The sequence below is a fragment of the Varanus komodoensis genome, unplaced genomic scaffold (assembly GCF_004798865.1).
Source record: "Varanus komodoensis strain SLA01 unplaced genomic scaffold, ASM479886v1 scaffold12, whole genome shotgun sequence".
NCBI classification, from domain to species: Eukaryota; Metazoa; Chordata; class Lepidosauria; order Squamata; family Varanidae; genus Varanus; species Varanus komodoensis.
The window spans coordinates 29,364,614-29,391,860 of NW_025335349.1; the positions used below are offsets into that span (position 1 = coordinate 29,364,614).

Genomic DNA, 27,247 nt, shown 5'->3' on the forward strand with positions numbered 1-27,247 from the left:
ATGGCAGATCACAAAGCTGAAGGCAGCCTGAATGCAGGAGGCAATGAAAGAGAGCCACAATTTTGATCATTAAGGAAAGGGAACAACAAAGCCTTCTACAACCCAATCACACAGTACAAAATTCACCAGCATACTTCCAAATTGCACAAAATTTTTATTTGCATTAATCTAGTACATCTAGATTACTTTAGGGACTAGACTGAAGTAAACTTATACTTTGGCGAGTTCAATTGTTAAAAACCAAACCAAATCACTTTCCACTCTTAAAAAAAAAAAAAAGATTTGAAAAGACCATGAATTACCATAATGGTAGAAGAAATAATTGGACTTACATAGTTTTGATAAAAGCAGAGAATTTTACACATACTTTAGTGGTCTTAACAGTACTGCATTTGAACAGAGCACAACAACTCAGAGAAAGTGAATATATTCAAAGCTGAAAAAAAGACAACAAAGATGACAAGCATTCAGATGTCACAAGAAATGTTCTCCAACCTGCTGTTTTGTATGCATACGACCATAAAGGTTAAACCTGTCCTGACTCAACACAGGCATTCAAATACTCATGGAAACTTTGTGTGAGCCTCCTCCTTTGCAATTCTGCATACAGAGTATTTGCTGCATTGACAAGAGTAGCCCAACCATCACTCTCCCAGAGCTCTGTGGGTTTCCTGGAATTCTGAAAAGCTTTGGAAGTGTCCCTAGTGTAGGACAATCTTTAGTTATGACATAATACTGTGTGGAAAAGACATTTGATGCCCTACCTTTCATCTGATCATATGATCCTTCCTGCAAGTTGTATATAAGTGCACCAAATTCTAATCTACATAACAACACACTGGCAAGCCTAGAAGATTCCTATTACCTTGACCCCACCCCCCACCCCGTTCCCCAAATCTCTAGAATACAGACCTACTGTTCTGACAGGCAAAATATCCAGAATAAAATCTGAAAAGGCAACATGTTCTGTTTTAGTTTTTAAAACACTGACATGAAAAAGAGCAAGATAGAAAAAGAATAAATTCAATCTTAATATAAGACATTCATAGTACAGTGGGACATGCTACAGTAACTGGACAACAGTAGTTACAATACGGATTCTAACTTTTGTTTTTTAATGCACGTGTTCTACAATCAAATTGCTATTACATTTCATTGTCCCAGGTGCTTAGGAGCAGCATACCTAAAGCCTAGTTTTGCTACTTTGTCCCAGGCTCTTCAAGCTTCCCTCCCTGAAAAGGCCATTTAGGTGTATCATAACCAGTAACTATAAGTACTCAAAAGTTTTATTAGCAATCATTTCTTTTAAAAAATGATAGAAGTAATAAGACTATGTCCAAGAGGAGCCATTTTCCTATACTAGCAATCTTGAACACTCTAGGGATGCAAACCTAAATGCATTTACTAGGGAGTAAGCCCCACTGAACAAAATAAGACTTGCGTCTGAGTAAACATACATAAGATTGCAATGGACACACAGTTTGAGCACCAAAGTATCTTATGCATCTACAAAATTACTGACTCTTTAAAATAATTTAGATTTTACAGTAGTTTGTTGATGGCCACCGGTATTGCTAGAACCAAAATTTCGAGAATGCTTTTGCATACAATCTCCTCCAGAAATTGCACTGCATGATGGATTTCACATGTTAGCTAGCATAACATTTATTCTTCAATAAACCCAAATTAGGCAATTTAGTTTACAGTGGAGGGTAGCAGGTTTTCAGGTTAAAGCTTGGCAGAGCCAATTTTGAAATTCATAATTATCAATTACATACTTGTTAAAAAAAACTTTGGAAGAGGTATATCTGTCAGGACAAAATGTGGAATGTAGCTTGAAAAGTTTCACTTTAAGTAACAACTGCAGAACAGCAATTGTGTGTACTTTTAAAATTCTGTTTAAAAATTGCTTTAATATAAAAGTCACATGAGTATAAGTGGTAGGGGGAGCTAAATTGATCTATCCATGATTTGTGTTTTATTAAATAGTTCATGGAAAAAGTAGAAAGCAACTTAAAAAATAGCATTTCTGCTATCGCATAAACTTCCACAATTCAAAACTGTAATTTCAAAAGTTTTATGTAGTTTAAAGTTGCAGAAATGAAACCCATTAATACATTTTAAAAAATTGTAAACATCAGGCCACTTGTCATTTTTACACTGTTTTCCCTGTTAATGTGGAATGGATCACTAATAATGCAGCGTGATGTTCTGAACCGCAACCCAAAGCTAGGCGTGCTTACACTCCATGCGCCCAACTTCATATGCTGGATTGCAGCCTCCACTTGCTGACAGTGGATGCGATACAAAAGGGACGTTTCTGTACAAGCCACACTGAAATTAACAAGAACCGTGCATCACTGTTCTTGCATAATTCCTATTTATTCCGGTGGTGGCTTCCCCAGAAAAAGTGCTTGGAGAATGATGTGCCCAGCACTTGATATATAAACGGTAATTCTAGGACACATTTTTGTCACTCCAGTTCACAGTAAAATGTGTTCAGAAAACTATCAAAGTCAGTGCATTTTTCCCTGTGCAATATATTTCACCACTTCCCCAGAATTCGTTTTACCCAAGTAATACTGCGCCAGAGGCTTCGTGCAGGTTGCAGGTGTACGCGTGCCTGTTTGTTTAATATCATAAGTGACGGATAATATCTGCAGGGCTTTTGTAAAGATACTTCCAGATAGCATAATAATGAACTGCAGCGGCCGTGGCAACAAACAGGTGCCAGATGGCATGTGCAAATGGAATGACTCCGTCACATTTGAAGAAGACGACTCCCGTGCAGTAGATCAAGCCTCCCCAGGCGAGTTCTTGCAGTCCGTCGGTGTTGTTCTGTGGATTAATCAGAAAGGTGGGAAAGGTGCTTTTGTGAGGCAATAGCTGCATACACGCAGATGGCCAAAAACACTACATAATACCATGGGTACGGAGTCGGCATAGATCTGTAACCACAAGCAATACGGGACATAAGCACAACACATCTCCTGCTAGAACGAACCAAAAGGCCACATCAACAACCATCCTGTTTTCCTACCGTAGCCCGTGTGGTGCTTCCAAGAAGTACAGACGGGACTGGACACAACCACTGTCTGTTTGCACCACAGCAGCTACTAATGAGTCAGAAGTTAATCATGTGTTGCTTCACGCAACTTGGGTCAGAAGTTAATCATGCGTTGTGTGAAGTTTTGCTTTGTTTATCCAGTCCGCTGCCAATCAGTAGCATTGCTTGACCTCAAGCTCTGGTATGATGGTGTGAGAAGCATCTTTATATGTACTTGCCCCACAGGATCCACAGAAGCTTAGAAAACAATCTTATTCTCCCCATAAACTTTGCTCTATTTTTTTTTCCAAATTAAGAATCCTCAAATACTTGAAGCAGCTTTTCTGAGGGCAAAGATTCAACACCCTGATGACCTTCTGTGTATCTTTTCCAACTTGGAAAAGATGCACATTACTTTATATAAAGGTTTTCCAATACCAGCAATTTTATTTTCAATTTTCTTCCTAATCCCACCTGACAACAGAATTAGCTTTTTTCACAGCCAACAGAGACTGAATTGACCTTTGCATAGAACTGTTCAGCCAAATCCCAGGGTAAGCCGTTTTTCCTACTGAATTTCGTTTACCCTTCTGTTGTTCATTCACTCTGTCTGAAAAGACCAAGTGCTGACTTCACATGCAAACATTTTTACTTTGAAAGGACATGTTCATGTTCATGTTCATGTTCATGTTCTCTCTCTCTCTCTCTCTCTCTCTCTCTCTCTCTCTCTGTGTGTGTGTGTGTGTGAGAGAGAGAGAGAGAGAGAGAGAGAGAGAGAGAGAGAGAGAGAGCGCGCGCGCGCGCGCGAACATAGGCTACCCTCTCCCCATGTTTCCCTATTTGCATGTCTTTGCAGCTGCCACTACACCACTATTTTTTCCTTCCTTGTACTCTTCTTATTCCTAGGTTTAAAATCGCAGCCAAACTGGAACAATTTCCAGAAGCGTGGCTCTGTTAAGCCAAAGAAAAGCTTGCAGCACTAGCCTAATGGAAATCTAATTGAATGGATATGTAAGGGTGAAATTAATTGTATCTGCATTGGGAACCTGAACAAGAAGGAGTGATTTATCAGTGCTATAAACACAGATGGCTTAAAAGCTAATGAGAAAAACTTGCATCCCGCCTCAACGGACAAGAAAGCACTTCCGCCAGACAAAGCAGCCTAAAGAAACTCCTGCTGCCGCCATGTCTTTCCTAACTCAACATGCCTTTTCCAAGTTGAGAGTTTTCTTCCTAAAGTAATTACGAAGCAGTAATTTCCTAACAAGATACAGTTAAAAGCAATTGAATTAACTGTTATTAGAAGATGTGGCTGTTTGTATTTTTATACTATTAAACTCAACACCTTCTTACTGGGTCCTTTCCACATTTTCTTTTTTTCCCTTTTTGAATAAGAATAAATCTTTCTTGAGCGTTTTCCTCTCACAAAAGTCTAATATCTTAGGCATATAGGGAAAACCTTCTTGGCTGTCCACTTTTAATAGATTCTAATCGCCGCAAGACTCACTTCAACTTACATAGCAACATCAATAAATGCACATTTTGTCCAGAGTCACAGTATTATGGTAGTGGGTATAGGAAATAGTCTACCAGGTTATTTTCAGTGCTCCAGTGGAATACCCCAAAGCCCTCTGTGAAAACTCATCAGGGCCAGGCTAAGCATAAGAAGAATCTGGTAATACGCTCAGTGGAACTTCTGAAATCAGGGAAACCCCTTCTGGATGACCTCTAGACATGTGGGGGTGTTGTAGGGCAGTGGTTTTCAACCACCAGTCTGTGGACCAGAGGCGGTCCACCAGAGATTTCCTGTTGGTCTGTGGAGGGGCCACATCCTGCTCACCGCAGACCAGGGCGGGGGCTGGCTGTGCCCTTCCACCTCTTCCTCGGTTGGCACCGCATTTGCAGGGCGTGCGCTGGTGCCGCTGGAGGGGCTGAGGAAGGGAGAGATGGCTTGGTGAGAGCCAGCTGGGAGCCACGCCATGCCAATGTCTGTATTTTGTTCTTTTGTTGGCATTTGTTGTTGCTTGGTTTCTGGTTGTTTTGGAGAATTTTCATTTGTTGTGCTGGGAAACTAATACACAGAATACTGCATTATGTGTACGGTGCTTTTTGTTTCTGCCTCAGCAGGCCCTGAGGTGGTTTTCCTGTTCTTGCCGGTCCCTAGCTGTGGAAAGGTCGAAAACCACTGTTGTAGGGGAGAACTTAGCCTTTTCTATTTCAAATTTCTTTTCTCCCCCTTGAAGAGCTGTATGGAGGAATAAGTCATCGGAAGAGGTGGGGGCGATTTAGAGGCTGCTGGTGCAGGGTGAATGAAGCACCCCTCCCTCCTCACCACTTCTCAGATCCTCACTGGATCACATTTTTGGTTTACAAAAGCCGCAGGGGCCGTGTTCTGCACCTGCATGCAATATCTAGTTTGGCTCTTAAAAGGTACAAAGGCATCACATGAGAGTAGTCATGTGTCTGATGGATGCAAAGCATGCGCTGAGGGTTCCCAGTGTCTAATAGGAAATGGTGGAACTCCATAAGTAAGCAAAGCACTTTCCGTACTACTGTCAACAATTCCAACTAAACCTATATACCGGGGAAAAGATTATTGTATCTTTCTTATGTTCTCATTAGAAAAACAATATGGAGATCTATCAAGAGTTACTGGTCATAATCACTATAATAACTATTAGTTCTGGCCTTCCTGGCTGAATAAGTGGCTAGCCAGATGTCTCAAAGATCCACAATTCAACAAAGGTCTTAAATTTTAATTATTAATATGAGCTCCACTTGTACATGTGGGCCAACACTGAACATCTGTAGTCGGTAAAATTTTATCATGCAAGCTATATGACTAAAACTCCTCAAGGGCTAGACAATGATTATGCTATGCTCAACAGGATGACTTGAGGTTAAGTCTGCTTCTGTAGAAACATGAAGAAAACTCTTAAGATAAACAAAACACTGAAGAAAAGGAACTGATGAGGAAATAAAAGCTCAGCCAAGTTCTAATTACTCTATCAAATATAGATTTGAATTACAGTTGTTTTTAAACACATCCTAATTAATTGTAATAATTCTTAAAGATTTTTATTTTAAAGCTTTTCAATAAGCATGCATTTCTTACCATGGAGGTCACAACCAGAGCAGGTGAAAAGCCCATTGCTAGGTAGAAGAAGAGCTCCACAATTTTATACCTTCAAAATGAAGAAGAAAAATGCTAAGCCTACAACTATGCAAGAACAATGCCTCATGACTCCAGAAATAGGGCATATTTTCACTAATATACATGCATTTGGGACAGAAATACATTATAGCACTTCTTGGATAACAGGTTATTTTAAAAAACATAACTCAATGGCGTGTTTGCTATTAACTGCACTAGGCTTCCATAAAATGAGAAAATATTGACCTGGTTCACATGTAACACTATGTCAAAGTGTGGTTTGTTGAATCTTTCTTGCCAGTGTGTTCAAGCCCATCCCCACAAACAAATCAGGACACAAATAAAACAGGAACAAACCAGAAATAGAAGCCATGGTTTGTTGTTTACTTATGAAATCTTGCTTCTCTAAAGCATGTCTTATACCTGAACCCAGAACTGTGCCCTATTCTTGTTTTGTTTGCACAGATTATCTGTCCTGAAACATAGCAAGAACAGCCTGAAAACAAAGCTGCCCTGGAGGCTGGCACAATGGGCAGGACACAAACAAATCATGAACACGGAGAACAGGCAGCGGTTTGTTTGGAAAACAATTTACCGCTGAAGCAACCAACCATGGCCAGCATAAACCATGGCTTAGCGCTGTGCAGGGATGCAGCTTTTTTGCTGATACTATTGGCAGTTAGAAAAATGAAATATACTAGAAATTTTCATAAGGAGGGGCTTCTTCAGCACTGATCCTACATGTTTCTGGTCAAGGAACAGGGGAGATATGCTCAAATAGTAAGAACACAAAGCCAGCAGGAATCTTTTGTGTAGGCCAGGATGAACAAACCCATAACACAGAAAATAAAATGAGGATTTCTGAACATATTCTATTTGGTCCTTTTTGAGGAAAGGACCAGGCACATTTATTAGGCCATCAGCTTTCTTCCTGCTCCTGTGGGCTAAAGTTTTTGCTCAAGTTTTTGCTCCCCTCATTTTCACTAGAAAAGAATAAATATCAAATTTCACAAGGGTGCAGTCTCTCAGAGGAACAGAAGATAGGATGCACTCATAATTTCTGTTTCCTTGATAGAAATCCAAGCTTTTACCTATTCATATTAAGTGCTGCTTGAATTATTTATCAAAGAGGAATTTCAAAAGTGAGACAAAGTCATTTTCTGCCTGCTAATGATATGCCTAATGCTGACATGCTGAGAGACAGTTTGAAAAGGCTAATTTAATAGCCAGGCAGAAGGCTGTGCTTTTCTCTACAGAAATTAAAGAATGGGTTTAAATTAAAATGGGCTTGTTTAGAACAAAAAAAGCTCTATGTGTTCTCAGCTTCTCACATGTGATACACAAAGAGAAATATAAATACAAATGTTTCATAAGTCCCTTCTATTTGCTGTTTTCATATTCTTAAGCCAAATATTGAAGTCTTGCACCAACATTTCAGATGCAATCCTGCCCAAGTTTAGACAGAAAAAAGCCCTGTGTGACCCATGCTGGCTAGAAAATGTTAGCAGCTGTTGAAATTTCCTGTCTAAATGTTTATAGAATGCTCCTGAATTCTACCTCAGAACTTTGGACATTGTTTTATATTTTTAATATTTGTTGGTTTCTTGTATTGCAAACAACTTTGAGAATTTTTTCAACTACAGTAAGTAGCCAATTAATCAACTAAACCAACAAACATAGCTCATGTCCTTCAGATGCTTTGGCCTATAACTCTCAGAAACTCAAACCAGCACAATCAACAATCAGAGATTATGGGCCTTGCATTCCTGTTCCAGTTTGTTCATTTATTCACATACAGTGGTACCTTGGCTCACAAACTTAATCTGTTCCACGACTCTGTTCATTACACAAATTGGTTGTGAGCCAAGTCAAATTTCCCCATAAGGTTCAATGTAAATAAGGCTAATCTTTTCTGTATTTCTTTTTTTTAATCACAAAAATTTGAAGCAAAGTGACAAAGAACAACAAAGATCGTAGCCATCTCCCCCCACCCCACCCCAAGCACAGCCATTCCCCCCAGCACGACTGTGATCACGCCTGTGTTCCCTGCACAAGTGCGACCATGATCGCGGCCATAGATGGGTGTGATTGTGGGCGTGCTTGGGGGGGGGGGAGACAGATACAATCGCGGGTGCACTGGGGGGGAGACGGGCGTTATCATGGGCGTGCAGGGGGGGAGATGGGTGCTATTGCGATCGTCACCTGATGTGGAGTTCGCGACCTGAGTAAAAATTTTTCTTAAATTTTTGTTCGCGACCTGATTTGGTCGTGAACTGAGGTGTTTGTGAGCTGAGGTACCACAGTATTTGTGGAATACTTGTATATCACTTAATAAATGTTCTCAGCAGTTTATAGTAAAACATATAAAAGTAAATATACTGTCCAACAATAACCATCAATAAAAAGAAACAGTTAAAAGAGACAGTAAAATGGTGCCATGTTATGCAATCCCTAATTTTTGGCTAATCTTGACATCAGTACAGAAACTATGCCTGCAGAGTGATACCAGAGCACATCACTTTGAGAACAAATCATGCTGCTTCTTACTTTTCATGGTAGAGAAACACATAGGTGGCTCCTCCAGCAGCCATCAGCCAGATGAACCAGCGCATATGCGATGCCAGAGGCCCAAGCTCACGAAGATTTAACCTAGAAAAACATTCAAGTGACTTCTGAAATAGTGACTGGAAGGCATCTGAAACATCCTAAATTCTATGTGAAGATGTAACGAAATCATTACGATTTCTCCAGAGAGAGGGGCAGAGAGAAAAAGAGAACATTCATTTTTCAGTGCTTGAAAGTTCTGGATTTAAAACTATGTAATTTTCCATTTAACAAGCTTCAATGCAGTTAAAATATCAATGTGTGCACAGACTGAACCTTTTCCAAGCCCTTTTAATTGACAATATCTAATAACAAAATACATCTAAACATTTAACAGTTGACATAAAGCAACATTTCTTTTCATCCTATGAAAACTTTTCAAATACTTTTGCATATGCAAGCCACAGTGGGAGTATGAGCCACCTCATTGTGCTGGCGATGGTGGGTTGTTGGCCTACTTAACAAGCTACTCACAACTCCAAGACAGCCCACAATTTGTTGGTGGTTGCACATCATGGCTTACACATACAATATGGTGACTGGACTGAGGTGGGGTGAAAACGACCCCCTGCAGGTCATTTAAACTATGATAGATTACCGTATTGTATGACCTAGATCTCCGGGTCTTATTAAGATTAACAATGTTTGGGAGAATAGATGGAAATGGAAAGACAGAAATGAAGGGTACAATCAACTCCACTGTCATGGCCCCAATTCAGTGGCATACCTACAGTGCACTCGTGTGTGTGGAAACTACCCTATTAAAGGATAAATAAGCTGAAGACTGCTTCTGCGTGTGCACTGCCCTTGCTGGAGCAGGGCAACTTAGTTTACAAAGAAAATCCTTAATTTATTAAATGGAAAAAGGATTTCACTATACAGCTTTACTCTAGCAGATTAAGCCAGGAACAATTAATCAACCAATCCAGGAAGTGAAAGCTAGAATAATATGACCCTGCAATTTTACCTACCAGAACTATACATTTTAATTCTTACCACGGTGCATATGATGCTGCAATGAAGATGTAGATCATCACTCTGTCGCACATATGAAAGCAGTGTTCCATTGTCCTAAATGGAAAGGCAAATAATGGAAGGAGACATAGGTTATTGCCCTGGGGTGCAGAGCTGAAAAGTAGTACAATCTGCTCTGGAGCATGGGCCACTGGGAACCAGCATCTTCTGCCTCCCAGGAAGAATAGCATGACAGTGGGGAGACCAACCTGGCTCCACATACCAGCCAGAGAGAGAGCAGTTGTGGGGAGACTGAATCACAGTTCCCTGCCAGAAAGGACATCTGTAAGAAATACTGCCTATATCTGCTTTCCCCCCTCCTTCTTCCCAATCACATTTTTGTATTGTGTCTGTTAGACTATATATATGGCAGGAAGCATTCTTCTTATTTGACTTTGTAAACCATTCTAAAGTCTTTTACGGCTGAACAGTGAGGTAAAATAATTTAAAACAGAAACAATCTCTTTCCAAAGAGATTACTCTTAAAACAATAAAATCAGAAATAGTTTAACCCTTTGGCTAGGACATATGTCAGTGGGTGGAGCACCCAATATACTTTCTTTGGGGAAACCATTTTGCGGTTAAGAATGTAAGAACAGCCATTCTGGATCAGACCCAAGGTCCATCCAGTCCAGCACTCTGTTCACACATTGGCCAACCAGCTGCCCACAGGATCCCTCAAGCAGGATGAGTCTAAGATTTCCACCTGCCCAAGGTCCTCAGCAACTGGTATACTGCCTCTGATAATGCAGGACAGCACACAGACATTAAGGCTGATGGCTTCCTCCTCCCGGAAGTTGTCCAATCTCCTTTTCAAGCCCTCCAAACTGGTGGCTATCACTAGTTCCTGTGGCAGTGAATTTCATAGTTTAACCATATGTACTGTGAAGAAGTCCTTCTTTTTATCTGTCCTCGATCTCCTACCAATCAGCTTCACAGTGTGACTCCAGGGTCTAGTATTGTGGGAGAGGGAGAATGTCTCCTGCTCCATGTTCCCCACACTGTGCACAATTTTAAACAACTTCTATCATGTCTCCCCTCACTTGTCCTTCCTGTAAGCTAAACAGTCTCACTTGTTGTAACTGCTCCTTGTAGGAGATTTGCTCCAACCCCTTCATGGTTTTAGTTGCCCTTCTCTGCACTTTTCCCAACTCAATAATGTCCTTTTTAAGTATGCTGACCAGAACTGTACACAATATTCTAGGTGTGGCTGCACCAAAGACTTATATAAGGGGAGTATAATTTTGCTCAGGGAGTTGGACTATCAGAAGAGAAAAAAACTATATGCATACAGTGGGCCGAGAAAAACTACTCTCTGACTAATAGTAAGTTAATACTGTCTACAATGGTGCTACTAATTGATTTGTGACACTCATCTTGCCTTGTCATGGTTATTGGCAATAAAAATGCCATCAACAGTAACTTGTCAGAAACTGAATCCTAAGTCACTTGCATATTTGCTTTCACCAGCAGCTGGAATGCATTCAAGGTATTTAAAGAGTCTCAGTTTTAAAGTTGTAATGTGTTTCTAGAACAAGTTTCAGCCACAGTTTGAAGAAATGATGGAAAGTAATTTGCTGAATTCATATTCAATATCACCTACCCACCATGCCCAGGGTTAATTAAGGGATATGCAGCTGGGCTCTTCTATCTTGAAGTTAAAAATACATTGAAGACATTTTTGTTCCAAGTAGCTTCTAATTTATGTGTTTTTATTGCATGTCCTGATTTACGACTTCATTGCTGTAGTTTGTTATAATTATTACATGCTGGTTGTATGTTATTAATCTCCAAATTTGTCACTTCAAGATTTTAATAATATTTTAGCATTTCACCTTCACAGTTCACATTGTTTTGAACCACTCTGAGAGGACTTTTGCCTGGAAAGGAGGCCAAAATGTTTGAAATAAGTCAATAAATTTAGAATGGTTAAAGCTGCTGGAAACTTTTAGGAGATACGTAAAGAGGAGGACAACATTTTCAGCAACCACCTCATAAAGTAAATTCAAAGCATAAGATAGCACTACTAAGGGTACATTATACCACGTGCACATACTACTGGTTTAGTGTTGTACTGATTGTAAATTGAGGGGATGTAAACAGCAGCACCATATGGGAGGAGTAGGAACAGATGCAGGCTTGATTTTGTGCAATATCCAGGAACACCTGTTGCTGTCCCAGTTTGCTGTTTGTACCACTTGTGCTACAGGTTGGGCACTGAAGCTTTAAATAAACACAGAGGTTCAGCTCTGTGGCTCTTAACACATGCCTTTATTTATATGCGTCTAACCAAACACTTGTATTCAAATGAACACTTATCTTGGACCTTCAACAAAATCATCTTGCACTGCATCACAAGGTACCCAGGTGGGGGAAAAGCAATAGCCAATCAACTAGAGGTTAGAATATTTGGGTATGTGGTTTATAATGGGAATATATAAGGTAAGTAAATGTATAGCATTTAAATAAGATTCCCAGATGTCTGCCTAATTCTATATTGAGGAGGACTGGAGACAAAAGAAGAGAACTAAGAGAGAGAGGCAGAAAGGACCACATGCTAGTGTTTCAGAAGGAAGGTCGAAGGGGGTTGATATGTGATAAGCAGATAGGAGGGCAATAAGAGCAAGGCATGTGTGACTCTCACTGGATCGAAGACAAGGTTCAATCTGAATACCTGTGCCCATCCATATACAGGTTGCTTACAGAAATTTGAGGAGAGAAAACTAAGATTAAAGGGTGGCAGGGTGACTATGGTGCCAGCTGTTCAGAGGAACCCTACAGCAAGAAAAACAAGTATTGCCAAGATGAACTATAATAAATGACATAAGAATCCCAAGAATGATCTTTAGAGAAGACGAATATGAAACTTATATAAGTCCACTTAGAAACAGCATGCACCATGCAGAAGAACACAAAAGAACACCAAATTATTATTTGGATTATACCTGAGGTGACTCTTCTTCCATGAAATTATGTGAAACACTGTGGAAACGATGAAGAGTGCGCACAGGCCGACTCCATACATCCATGCTGTTATCTTTTCCCATCCATCGTCAGAGAGTCGATGGAGCAGGGCACTACCCACAATGGCTGGAACAATGAGAAACTAGAGAAACAACAGGAATGTGTTCTTTGTCATTCTCCCAGTCCACATTTTCTGCTTTATTAGCATTTTGCTTTCTGCGCCTAGACAAACTCTCCCTCTCAAACACGGGCTTCAAAAGGAGGAAGTGAAAAGAATTTGGGATTTTTAAATGTTACAAGAAAGTTACCCGGGGATTACATATGAAAGGCAAAACTTTTAAGGATTTGCTTCGGCTGAAGGTTACAGAATTGCTGTCACTTCCAAAACACAAAGCAGTGCTGAAGTGTCAGATAGTGTATTTGGGATTAAAATCTGCTTAAAGTAACACTTTGTTAAGTTTATTGTGCAAGCAAAAACTAGAAACTGCTTAGAGAGGAACTGATACAAATGCTTCACACGCACTATATTGTCCTCACTGAACACATACCCACTTAAAAGCAAACATTATAACTTGTCCTTAAGGACCAGACTGACTTTCTATTTTTAAGGTTTATAGCAACCAGATTTTTAAAGACAAAAACCTACGGAAAAATAAAGTGGGAACTACATAATTATTTAAGGAAGACTAACACCTTTCAGTAGTAGAATTTTACAGAAGAGATTCTTCTAATGAAATTGGGACTCTTCTCTGCTATACTCAAATGTTTCCTGTTAATTAGAGGCATTCTGAATATTGCCAAGGATATTATTATTGGTTTTACTTGTTTTATTTTTTCAAAAATCCCTGAAGGTATTGTAAGACTTGACAATTCAGCTGCATACAATTTTCTCACATGTTTTAAATGAAGGCGAAGGTAGGGATGGACAATCATTTGCGAATGGTAAATTCCGACTTCAAAATTTCACGATGCAACTTGTTTTGTAAAGATATGTTAAATTTCCAGGAAAAATTGAAGTCATGGAGGGAAATTTGGGGGGAAAATTAAATACTTAGGCCTTTAGTTCTCTTTCAGAGATAGTCACTTTGTTGCTTTTCAACAGGTTTTCCCAGCTTTGGCTCTCATCAGCCTCAGCCAGCCTGGTCAATGGACAGAAATGCTGGCCACTGTACTCCAAAGCATCTGATGGACACCAGGCTGGGGAAGGCTGCTTTAGAAACAGAATTTTACATTGTGTATAACATGGTTGGTTCATAAAGCTCTAATTACATTTTAAAACTTTTAAAATAAACTCATGTAGTAAATTTGCAATTACTGTCTGAATACACTATCATTTTAAAATCAATAAACCAAATACAATGATACTTTGAATGAATCATTATCAAAGATATAACAACATATTTTAGGTTCCTATTTTATGTTTGACTGGAGGATATGTCAACAAATAATCCTTGAAACAACTGAATCTTCCCAAAAGTCAGAAGAAGCAGGAAATACTGGAGACACAGCAAGGTATTTTTTCTTGTTTTGCAAGGAAGTTAACATCTTTTCCTGTTTATAAGGAAGTTCAGGGAATTCCTAAAAGTTTCTGTGTATGGGGTGGAGCTTAGGGAAATCTGCTCTGAAGGAAGGACTCGTCTTAGGAATGGTAAACAAAGATACTTAATTTAAGAACATTTTAGGCCATCTCAATTATTTGAAGTGTGAAATTTTAGTTACTTTAGGTGAATGCATGGGATAGTGGAGCAGGGGGGGTTGAACTCAGTGGTCTTACAGGTCCCTTCCGATTCTTGTTCTGTTCTGTTCATGCCCACACCACAGGAACCAGGCTAATGATTTTAGTGTGGCTTTTAAGCAGAGAAGACTTATTTAAGGTGCAGCAACTGAAAAGTTTTGTAGTTAAGGCAGCACATCCTAATGGTGACACCTAATCGAAATCTTCACAAAAACTATAGCAATGAATGCTACAGATGCAAGCCTCAAAATCAATTAAAAAATAGAACCCCGATGCTGTTCTGTTGCAGTGACAAGGTACAGATTTTTTTTCCAGATGTGCACTCTAGAGTAGAGCAACAGTAATTTCCTTCTGAAATAAAGAATTTTGAACAACAACACCTACACTGTCAAGAATGACAATTTCTTCCATTTTATGATATGGACTCTACTCACATGCTGGGAAATTGAGCACAGCTTGGAGCATCCCTAATTTTTTTAGCAAAAGATTTATTAGATCAATAAATGTAATAAGGAAGGGAAAAATAAGTTTGCTGGAAATCATATGGAAAGGATTAAAAAAAATTTCCACAATGACCAAATTATTTCCACATTTTATCTTTAATCTTGGTATAAGAGTATTCTTATCAGGCACATTGTTTTTAGAAATCAATCTGATGGAGTAAAGGCTGGATAACATTATATAAGCACTTTGTCTTATACTCTGAAACAAAGTATTTCATAATCCAAAGCAGTTCATTTTTTTCTTGCAACGAAAAAACAAAAATAGTCATTGAGGGAAAAACAGATAAAAATCCCTTTCTCCTCCCTGAATCTTTCAGGTTTGTTTTCCTTCGCCTTCCTGTCTCCATGGTGTCATATTATATTGCTAACAGAATGATCCTCAAACTACTAGACATAAGCTGGGGGTGAAGGAGCCTGGATAATTTGGATTCTCCGCTCTGAAGCTGGAGACACAGTTCCAACCTTGCAGCTGGGAATTCGCATTATGATCCCCCTGCTCACAGGTGGCACAGAAAGAACTGTGCAGGCTGTCTTTGCAAGGCTATAGGGGAAAGCTGTGTCAGAGAGCAGGTAAAGGGGGCATTCTCAAGATGGGAAGGGGGAGAGAATGAGACTGCCAGGAAACCATATATCATGACTGCAATCCAGCCTCCTTTCCCCCATCCTCCTCTAAAGTGATTAAAAGATGTCTGCCTAGCTGAAATGCAGAGTAGGAAAGTAGAGATCATCTCCACTTTCCCTCCTGCTCTACACTGGATGCTCGTAAGTCTCTGAATTTGGGGCTTTACAAGCACTGAGAGTGCAATCAACAGGGCTGCTCCTAATTTATTTGATCAAACAGTGCATCTTACTAAAAGAGCTAAAAGAAAGAAAAAAATCCCTGGAAGAAGTATATGAACAAAATACTTTCCATCCCTTATCACCAGTTTGGTTTTTGAGAACTGAAGCTACCATTAACCTGGTAAGATTGTTAATGTTACAACTTCTCTTCTGTTTACCTCTTTGTGAGCGCTCTTCTGTGGGGCCCTCCATCTACCTGACGGCAAGAGCAAGAGAGGCCAAAACGCCTCCTGTCTGCTGCTCTCTCACTCAAAACGGGCTGTCAAAACCTTTTGGCAATACACCTCTCTCAAGCATCCACAGTGGCAGAAAGGTATTTTAACAGTCACTGGGTTAGTGGAGGATTCTACTTTCATTAGACATCAGGGAGCTTTTGATGGCTAAATACGGGCCAGAACAAAGAAAGACTTTATAACAATGAGTGGAACTTTTGGAGTCTGCTGGGCTCCCAGAACATGCATTAATGGCATTTCCCAGTACTAGCTTGTGCTCAACCATAATTTAAAACACAGTAAAATCTAATGCAGATGGGAATTAGAATGATTTGGATGCCGTGTGGTTTGTCCTGCCAGTAAGTCAATTTTCTTACCGCATGAGTGTAACAGTTCGCGGCATGCTCATAGCAAGTAGGTTTGTAACGGCTGTTTGCTGGAGCTGGGTGGTTCATGAATCTGTTGAGACAAAGCATATGAAACAGTTGATGCAAACTGATACTTGCATGTATGCAAAGGCATAATTTATTTATTGAATTAAAAGGAAATTCAGATGTTTTAATATTTTAGATACTGAACTTTAAAGGAACTAGAGAATTACGATGAAAATGGTCCCAATATAAGAATGTGCTAAATGATTCCCCATGCATGTTCACATTAGTTTAAAAGGCAAGAAAGGTACCAAAAGGCCTATTCATTTTAAAAGTAACATGTCACCAGTGTAAATCACCAAACACTTATATAGAAGCAGATCTCTTTTATCCTTTGATACTTGCACTAGGCAGGAGTAGGGGGGAACAATGGCAAGAACAAAATGTATATTTCAGTTGGACCAAACTAAATGGGAGCAGGAAGACATCACCCTTGGAAACAACATCCTTCCACTTCCACAGCGTAAGAGGCAGTGCTATCTTCCTTACCCATTACAAGCACCCTCCTTCCCAGACCAGCTGTCTGCATTTTGGTCATTCTGTGCACAAAGACAGTCCCTCCTGGAATGTGACAGGTTATTAATAAATAAATAAAAACTTCAGCACAGACACCCTCCCTTAACAGGAATCTGTCAACCAATCTTCTCCAAGCTGATGTTGCTTGTGGGGATGATGGGAGTTGCAGGGCAGCAGATCAAGGAAGGTTCCTATAACCCATGGTTATCATACCGAACCCTAGATTTCAGCAGACTATCAGCATTTTATTTATTTGGACAGCATCATTAATTTCCATGAGAGTTTACAGGGAAACCAAAGAAAGAAATCCCTGCTCTGAACAGCTTGCTCTTGATGGAAGGTGAGAACAGAGATGAGGGAACAACATGAACAAATGCAGTGATACTTACTATGCTTTCAGTTTCACAATGGGTGTGTATGTGTGGCATTCACACGCCAAGGGATTCTTATCACAAGCAGGGACAATCATAGGGCATACTATGCTTCTTGACCTTCCAAAACACCATCACCAGTGAATCAGTCGAGCCATTAACAGTGAAACAATACCAAAAAAGCACGATGATCTACCGCTTGACTTCTCTTTTCCATCAGCCCCCCAGTAAAGTGGTGGGAAATGCATTGGATGAGGAACAATAAACTGAAACACAGCCCACAGTCACTTTAAACCAGTCAATTTTAGAAGCCTCGTCTGGGCAAAAAGGCTTAGTTTCTGCTTAGCAACTACAACGCTAGCCAGCACTACTAAGCTACGTGTGGTCAGGCTTCAAGAATTCTTACCATGTTTGTGAATATGGTGCTGTCCTCTGCTCAGCAGGACTAGAGCCCTACTCCAACTTTTGAAGCCGCATGAGTAAGTGGGGATCATTCCAGCGGTGTGCAATTCCTGCCACCTTCCCCACTCCAAAATCACGAAGAAAGTAACGCTGGAAGTTGCCCAGAGTGTCTTACTCAATCAGAGCCAAACTGGCAACCCTTCCCCACTGGCCTTACTTTTGTTTACTTGGCTACCTTTGGATAAAGGTGCCATGAACATCTTTGCCCAGCAGTGCTCATGTCTCTGGCACAATCCCCTCCCTTCTGGCCCTTCCCTTTGAAAAGGAAAGTGGGATGTGGAAGGCTTGGAACCATCTCTAGAAGGTGCCTGAAGCACACTCAAGCAGTGGCACCCACACTAGCAGTACGGGTCTCCTGTTGGCCCTTCCTCTAAGAAATGCCAGCTGTGTGTGTGCAGGTGTGCACATGCATGCATGGGCCTTGAACGCTACTGCACACGGGAGCCAAGATGCTTGGAAGCATGGTGTGCAAACCAGCCCACTGTCCTCCTGCCTTTCCAAAGGAAAAGCTCAATGGGAGGCCTACCAAGAAAGGGGTAGCATCTACAATTTTGGCTGGACCAGAAATTGGAGATGCCTTGTACACGCTCTAATGTTTTTATGATCATTTGTGAAAAAATATTTTTATCAAGTTGCAGAAGTACATCATGCAAGGTACCTTCTGTTACTATTATTACTATTAACCAGTGCCTTCTTGCTTTACTTGAACAACAGTCTTTATGCCTCTTTCAAGGTATGCTAGAATTGGGTTTCGATATACTAACTCAAGACCAGTGTACAGGAACACACTCCTGCACTGCTCTTACCCAAAAAGTGAGTAGGCTCAGTGAGATTCAGCATATGAATCCCAAAGGAGCTCAGCTCTTAAGATGTGTATTCAGAACAATATGTGTCATTACCATGCCTACATTGTATACTTTGCGGTTAGAAAATAAACCTTGGACTGAGCCTCCAGATAACCCATACACTATCAGCAAAATTAAACAAACCAAATCCTGCTAACACAGATGCTTAAAAATGTCTTGGGTTAAGCTTAGTGTTTGTCTTTCTGCATGTTTTTATCCGTACTATGTTATCTTGCAGAATGCAGATAAATGTAGCTCCTGCACAAAAGGAGACTGTTATCTTTGCTGAAAAGCCAAAACTATCATTGTAGTGGAACCAAATATTGCAGTGAACTACTTAAGAGACAAAAGAACAAACTAAAAATGATGCCATAGTATGTGAGAGACTAGCAAACTATTTCAGATTTCTAGGGCTGAATCGCCCTCCTAGGTAGCAATTCCAACAGGTAGTGTAGCCAAGAGACTGCAGATAAAGTAACGTCTTGGTAATTTCATTGTTTACTGTGAATGCCTATGACTGACGAAGGATGTGATAATTCAAAAACATAACAGCAATTAATCTAAGAGAAGGTGTCATTTCCAACTATTCGGGCTTATTCTGTTTAATCAATATGACCATGAACATGGCTTATTTGTGTTCTTTGACAGCGTGGTTATCTGGGTTGCCAGTGTTACTGAAGCTGCTTTGTAAACAGGATAGCAAAAGTTGCTAGCTTTCAAAGGGGCCTGGCAGAGGACAACAAGTCCCATCTGTTCTCCAAAACCTTCGGCACATCTACACTGGAAGAAGAGAACAGTTCAGACAGCCTGCTTGCTTTCTATGCTGGGTGCAGAGTGTTCTGTCCCTTCTCCACCAGCCAATTCATTCCTCTACTTGAAATTCCTATGACTACCAGGAAGAGGCTTAATTAAATACAAAGCTTCAGTAAAGGGTAGTAATATACAGCATTATTCTAGAGTGTATAGACTGTTTTCTAAAATATGGCCTCTGGGCTAAAATATCCCCAGTGTTAACAATCAGGTTCCAATGTGTTGTTCTCATCACTGAACAGAAGCGGGCAAACATGTCTAAAGACTGGCTATATTATAAATAAAAAGACTGATTGAAACTGTCTCTAGGAAGTCAGTCAAGAAGGCCAAATATTAAAGACTTTGAAATTTCTCTCCTCTTCTTCATTTTGATCAATATCTGTGATTGCGTCGGGAGGGAGGGGAACATCAACCCCACCTGCTGTGCTCCACTGCTTCCATCACCATGAACAGTCTTAGTCAGCAGTGCGATGCCTTTAATGCACAATCCTGGGTGCAAACAGAGCAGGGTCACCTGGCCACTTCCTGCAGAGGCTTCACTGAAAAGGAAGCTGTCTCTTTAACCTCAGGCACAGTCCTGACTGTCCCAGCTAAGGGACTGTCCCCACCACCCACCACTGCTCCCAGGGGCTGCCGTCAGCTCCTCCAGAGCTTTGGCAACCCTCTTTTCCGCCAGTAGCTTCCTGTGCGTGTGCACAGTGGGACGATTCCTGCTTGGGCACCAACACGGGCTGACTTCTCCACTGGCTCCCTGATTCTTCTATGACCCCATGCCATAATATATTCTTTACCTCATTATTACTTGTTTTGACTTTTGGGGGTAGGGACACATCAGCACCAGACTACTGGCCCCAGGACTGGTTTCAATAGAATCAGCTATTAGGTGGGTGTACCCTGATACCTCTGAGAAAACCTCTGAGAACTCTCCCTCTAATGTCCTTACCTGTTCCACTTGTTTGAGGTTCAACCCTAGCGGCCCAGAGTGAGGCCGCTAGGGTTCCGTGTTGGTTCTATCCCAAGATCCTGCCACTCTTGGCACTTTCAGCAAGTTGTGCCTGACTCTCTCTTTCTCTCCATTCCTGCAGAAGGTTTATATGATATATCTGAGTCAACCGTTCTTATCAGTTAGCTGGACCTCATAATCTCCCACACGGTAACTCGGAGGATGAAAAACCCATGGAGGCCTGAGGCACTTCCCACATGGCAAACATTAGGGGCCCTGGCAACATATGCTCCCTGAGCCTCGTTCTCCTACCACCTGTCTTCCTGCTGCCACTTTCCTCTCTCTCCATGCCACTTCCCCCCACCCCGTACTTTCCTTTCTCTCCTCTTTATCCCTCCATGCTGCACCACCTCCTCCCTCTCCCACAGGTGTTCTCCCCCCCCCCCCCGGGGAAAGCACCTCCACACCTGGGTGCTCACCGCTGGGCTGCGCATGCGCCACCCCCCCGCCCAATGCCCTGCTGCCAAAGGTCTTGCTGCCCCAGGAGCTGGCTTCCTCAGCTCTTTGCTCCCTGCGGTGCGTCCCCCTTGACTGACTCCTGAGTAGGAGATGGGAGAGCCCTGTCTACCGTTCACAATATCCTTTGAGTGTGTTGGAATGGCACTCCTAGTGTGTGCAGTGCTTAATCTACTGGGACTCTACAAAAGATTGTTATTTGACAAAGTGGCACATAAAAGTAGACTGGTAACTACCCAAGGATGGCTATACTGACTATGACAAAGCTCTAATACTGTAGCCCAATAATAACCACTTGCAAGAAGGAAATAGTTGGAATTGTTCTTCTTATATATTCAAATCAGTCTTTAAACCAATAAATGCATATAGACCATTATCTGTGAGTGCAGGATCAAGCATTTATGGGAAGAAGAATTTCTAGATAGAAATACCATGTTTTTGTTTTTCTGTCTTTGTTGTTTAGATTTTGCTTTGTAATTTCTAAATAAATCAGTAATTTTAGCAACTGAGTTCTATTATTTTTGTGATTAGGATCTGAAGCATAAAACTCAGATTTTACCATGTCCTGCAATAAAACTAATTTAGCGTGTTTTATTTTGAAAGAGACTCGAAACTTGATCAGGTTATAACTTGATACATAAGTCAGATTCCACATAAAATAACTACTCTCTTGGTAATCAGAATTCTACTATGCTATTGAATCCTAAATTAACCATTACTAACGTTTCAAGTCTATTGACAATATCAGTGTATTGCTTTGGCCATTGAATCTCAGCTTGTTGTGTTGGCACAAATTGCTAGAAGCCACTACAGCCAATTACATTTGAAACATTGCTAGCATTCTGCATGACTTGTACACAGGTTTGATATTAGCTACAAGAATATTATTTACATTTATATACTGCCTTTTTTCCTGTCAAGGGACTCAGGGTGGCTTATGCAAGTCTCCTCCTCACAACCTTATCCTCACAACAACAGCCCAGTAAAGTAAGTTGGTCTGAGAGTCTGTGATGGTTCAGTCTGTGACCCAAGTTAGCTCCATGGGTGTTACATACTGAGAAAATGTTTCTGTGCTGTTAAAAGACAATCCTACTCTCCAAAACAGAAGTTTTATCAATAAGATCACAAATAAGCAGTGCCATACCCACCATGTCACCTTATTAGAATTCAACATTTTAACAATATAATTCCAACAGTCCTGCATGGATATGAGGAAAGAATGTCTATAAAGCAGCTATTCAAAAAAATAAAGAATGAGACAACCAGGAGAGAAGGAAGCAGCATCTTGCATGTTTGATGTGGAAAACAAAGGCATTACACATCAGTGCTGGGGATGGGCCATGTACACAGCCAATCTAATCATGCTCCTAATTAAACTATTCCTGCTTTTTTCAACTCCAATGTTCCAATTATCCCTTGGTTTATTATGTAGATTCCTTTGGAATCTCCCTGGAATCAGAGTTAGTTTAGAAGAACTAATGTAGTAATACTGTAATATTACTACATTAAAATTAATTTAGCTGGAAAAGAGAAAACCTGCCCCCTTCCACACACACAAATTAATTCTGCAGAAGCTACTGGACCCTTTATGCCATTATTAAGCAACTGCTACAAACATCTATATCAGATTCTTGGTCCTGTTATTTCTGAAGCAACACACTTTGCTTCAAAATGACCCATTTTGAAAGAGCAGAATCCTATTAATACTCTTAAGTAATTTCCAAATTGCTTTCATTTTCTTCCTCTGCTTCTCTTCCCAGTTCTGTACTGTAAAAAACAGCAGAAACAAGCAGATGAACCCTTTCCCATTGCAGAATCAACCATTCAGAAAAGACATATAGAGGAGTTTCAGCGTGTTTCTTGCCAACAGTCACACATAAAGGAGAAGCTTAGCTCAACCAAGATGACTATTACAAACACCGGATACATGAACTTTCACCCACTTCTAGAAGATGGAAAAGCCTCATCTTTCACCACAATCTATTTTCTTTCTCAAAGCAAAGCTACACAATCACCTCTCCTCCCATCATGCCTACTCACTTTTCTCAGTAACTGAGCTGCACGCATAATTTCAGGAGCCGGTCCAACAGCCACTGGATGCAATATTTATTTATTTATGTATTTATTTAGGAGACTTCTATGCCGCCACATTCGCCAAAGCCTCGGGGCGGCTCACATCCATAAATAAACTTCCATAGAATAATATAAATTAACAGTATAAATTAAGTCACCCATGTTCTCTTTAAATCCCCAGATCTCAGCTGTCATTCTCATAAATCATATCTAAACACTGTAAGCCCAGCTTGCTTCTCTGTTATCAGAGGTGTTAAAGAAGTGGAGAGAACCAGGAGGGTAGAATTTGAGTTTTAGATGCCTTTCACAAACAACTTGGGCCACAGGCGTTTGCCCTCTTCTGGTAAATATGAACACTTCTAGAAATAATGGCAGGTTAGGAGATATAGATAGCAAGATTGTGGAGGAACAGAGAAGAAACAGGATAGGTTGAAACAAAGGTTGTACAGGAAGTTGGTGTGTTCTTGTTTAAGGCATTTTGCTTGGAGCTAGCTCTTCCCATGTTAGGTGCATGAAAACAAGAGATCCGCTGGATACAGAAATGTGTTCCCAGGATTTATCTTTATATGTATAACTTATTCATAAAATCACACCTGTAATCACATTCATTGCACAATGAAAGAATACCCCCACAAATTTATTTCCTACAAGAAGGGGTAACCTGATTTCATATTTACCTCCCAAACTAATGGAATTTCATTATGCATTCCTGTACTATAATAACAGGCACAACTGCTCTTGTACGCTCTAAATAAAACAAGAAGGCTGCGCTCCATCAGTGGAGGTGCAATGGGAATAAGTAAGCCTGAGGGCAAGGACTGTCTTGTTATCTCTGACTATATGTAACCCGCACTGGAAGCTTCTTTGACTGAAGAGTGGGATAAAAATATTTTAAATGCATAATTAAGTATGTATTAGATGAAAAATGAAGATTTTTTTTATAGAATTCATTACATTACAAGCCAGAATAAGCACCCCAGAGAACATTCTCTTTACTGATATTTAAGCGATGTGCTCAAATTTCTGCCAGTGCTCAGACATGTACATACTTTTAAACAGTCAGTGTCAGGTGCAGAATTTTTTTAATGCTATAGATGGTAGCCAGCCATGGGGCACTCCACATGAAGCGTTTGAAGCAAAGATTTTTGTATGGATCCCCTGGAATTAAGTAGTGGCCCTTGTCCCTCATGAGCTTCAAAAGGGGGGTGGTCAAAGAAATAGGGCACAAAGGGTTGTATACCCCCCTTTACTTCAAACCAACCATGGGGAAACTACACAGTCACAAAGACTCTGTGCCACATCTACAATATGTTACCACTTTTACGTTGCTTTGAGCAAGCTGGAATAACTACTACCATCCAATCCTGTTTTCACAATGAGGAACTTAACCTCCCCAACATAGGCATGGGCACCTTTCCTGCTTCCAGATGGTTTTTATTCCCCCACTGCTTTATTTATGGAATTTTACAGGGCATGGGTGTATGTCAAAATGCAATCAATTTCAATTTGTAGTGCATTCTTCTTTTCCCACCACTTCTTCCATTTTTTTTTTCTAGAAAAACTCTGCTAAGGAAGAGATAGTGGAATACCTACACTATGCCATTTTATTGTTAGTGCAAGGACCACTACCTAAAAAACCTGCTTTATTATTTTTCCACTCTGTAAGGCACTTCATTTGGAGTTTTGGGGGGAAAGAAGGTCAATCTTTTTATGGCTCCCTTAAAACAGAAATACAGATAATAAGCCATGCCATTTTTAATCGTCAACCAACACGTTTTGGGGCATTTCATTTGCCAAACTATTACCATACATATCAGAGGCTGCTATGGGATAACTAACCAAAGTTAAGCCACCCCGATTGTGTGGCATCACTACAGAAGAGCATGATCTTCAGGTGCATGAACTTAAAAGTACCAGGGCAAAAGACACACAGCACCCTTTAAACTTTCACGAACCTCACTGACTACAGCCAAATGTGGGAAGGTGGGATCTGTATTTATTGTCTTCCGTTCCTGTGGCATACCACAAATGGAACTATACAAATGAGCATTTGGAACTTGAACTGAACAGTGGGCGGAGCTTTCCCGGGCGAGATCAAAGCATCTGGAGAAATAGCTGCTCCAGCTCAGGAGGGCGGGCCAAGCTGTCCTACCCCTAAAAAAGGGAGAAATTTTCCCAGGAATTAGCTTGCAACTCTCCCCGGCCAGAATTCACCCCCTGGCGGCTCTCCCCGTTCCCTCTCTCGCCGGTTAGGTGGCTCACCTCCTGAATCTCTCCTGGAGCCGCCGCATGGGGGTCCAGTCCGCCCGCCTCCTGTAGAGCCGGGGGTCGGCACGGGGGGCTCCTGGCGGCTCCTGAAGCGGCGAGGGCCGCAGTCCGGGCCCTCATTGGCTTGCCAGCCCCGGGCGGAGGTAGCTGGAGGAGGCGAGGCGAGAGGAAGCCAGGCCCGGGCTGTCGTGAGCCGCGTTTCGGGTGCGTGCAGCAGGAGCGCCGAGCGGGCGGCTGAGCGGAGAGGTTCCCGCTCTGAGCGGCGCCGTCGCCGACTCCGCTCTTTCTTGCAGCCCGCCGCCCGGCCTCGGATGCGGCCCGCCCCCAAGATCAGTCGATGCTGGGGCCGGGGAGAGGCCCCGCCTCCCTCAGAGAGCCGCCAGTTGGGTGGGTATGAGCGAGGGCGAGGAGGAGGGAACCCGCGGGAGAACAATGGGCGGGAAGCGGTGCGGGGCTATGGCGGGCGGGAAACCGGGGGAGGAGGAGGGGGGCGGGGGGTGTTAGGAGGCAAAAGAGAAATGCATCGACCTCGCTGCCTGTACCCCAAATATCCAGTCGAGGTGGAGGAGGAGGAAGGATGAATCATGATACTGACCTCTCGCCCCTGCCCTCTTTCGGCAGAGAGCTGCCGGAGGCATCTTTCTGATCTGTAAGGGGGCGATGCAAGACACTCCCCCCCGCCCCCGGCACTCGCTCCCTTTCAGTTGCAATCTTTTGGGTAAGAGAAAATATGGTCGCATCAGCTTTTTGTCGGGCCGCGGAAGCGCGCGCAAAAAGGTGGCGCAGTTAAAGAGGAACATGGATCGAGCGCTTTCCGGGCATGTCCTCTCTCCACCACCCCTGTCTCACGACATATGGCTGCTCTTTGCCTCAAGGCCAGCCGCCCCTTAGGCAGACATGCACGCTGTGCTGGTCCTTCCCAAACTGTGTGGTGTGCTCTATTCTATCTCTGTTCATGTGAACTCATGACTGAAGTAAGAGAGCTAGTAAAATTGGGAGATGGAGGTATGCATATTTATTTTTACCATGTGAGAAATAATGCATACGAAAATGTATATTTGCAAATGTGCTCAGAATAAGGATTCAGTTCCTTCTTTGGGGGGGGGGGAATCTAGTGCTTGCTCATGCATTAAAAATATTATAATATCAGTAGTAAGACACAGGAAGGGTGTAGTGTTAATACCCAGTCTATTTTTATCTTATTTAAAGACTTAGGTCTTGCCCTTTTCCAGTAAGAGATAACAGGAAGTTACTAGAATCAATGCAATAAAACTAAAAAACCAGCTAAAGGGTTTGGGGGGGGGGGTTGGCAAACAAAAGTATTTAATCCCATCCCACAAACAATGCCACCGTCTGGTCCAAAATTACTGGAGGAATTTCAATTATTGCGGCCCAATGATGTGGACAAGGTGCTTGGAAGAGTACGTCCCACCACTTGCCTATTGGATCCTTGCCCGTCTTGGTTAATAAATAACTCCAAGCACGGGATTGGGACCTGGATCTTGGAAGTGGTTAACGCTTCTCTGAGGGAGGGTCGAGTGCCTGCCCCTTTAAAGGAGGCGGTAATACGACCGGTCCTGAAGAAAGCGTCACTGGATCCAGAGATGGCCACTAACTATAGACCTGTGGCCAACATCCCGTTTCTGGGCAAGGTGTTGGAGCGAGTGGTGGCGGGACAACTCCAAGCACTCTTGGATGAAACTGATTATCTGGATCCTTTTCAGTCCGGCTTCAGACCCGGGTACAGTACTGAATCTGCCTTGGTCGCCCTGTACGACGACCTGTGCAGGGAGAAGGATAGGGGGAGTACATCCCTGTTGGTTCTTCTGGACCTCTCGGCAGCTTTCGATACCATCGACCATGGTATCCTTCTGGATAGACTTGCGGGATTGGGGGTTGGAGGCACTGCTTTGCAGTGGTTCCGCTCCTATCTCGACGGT

The 27,247-nt window shown here is 41.7% G+C and overlaps 1 protein-coding gene across 1 annotated transcript; it reads right to left on the reverse strand.

Moving 5' to 3' along the window:
- Positions 1 to 134: 134 nt before the first annotated feature.
- On the reverse strand, positions 135 to 25,565 carry MMD (monocyte to macrophage differentiation associated). The gene is made up of 7 exons (XM_044422066.1): positions 25,302 to 25,565; positions 16,450 to 16,531; positions 12,764 to 12,924; positions 9,801 to 9,875; positions 8,748 to 8,849; positions 6,162 to 6,231; positions 135 to 2,838 (listed from the first exon to the last, which is right to left on the reverse strand). Exons 1-7 carry the CDS (start codon positions 25,328 to 25,330, stop codon positions 2,638 to 2,640), a joined length of 720 nt encoding a protein of 239 aa, XP_044278001.1. The 5' UTR covers positions 25,331 to 25,565; the 3' UTR covers positions 135 to 2,637.
- Between the last annotated feature and the right edge of the window lie 1,682 nt (positions 25,566 to 27,247).

Coding starts and splice junctions, on each gene's coding strand:
- MMD (XM_044422066.1), bottom strand. CDS start 25,330: ATGCGGCGGCTCCAGGAGAGATTCAGGAG. Junction 8,850..9,800: donor GCAGCATCATATGCACCGTG/GTAAGAATTAAA, acceptor ATGTTTTTCTAG/GTTAAATCTTCGTGAGCTTG. Junction 6,232..8,747: donor GTGTTTCTCTACCATGAAAA/GTAAGAAGCAGC, acceptor TTCATTTTGAAG/GTATAAAATTGTGGAGCTCT.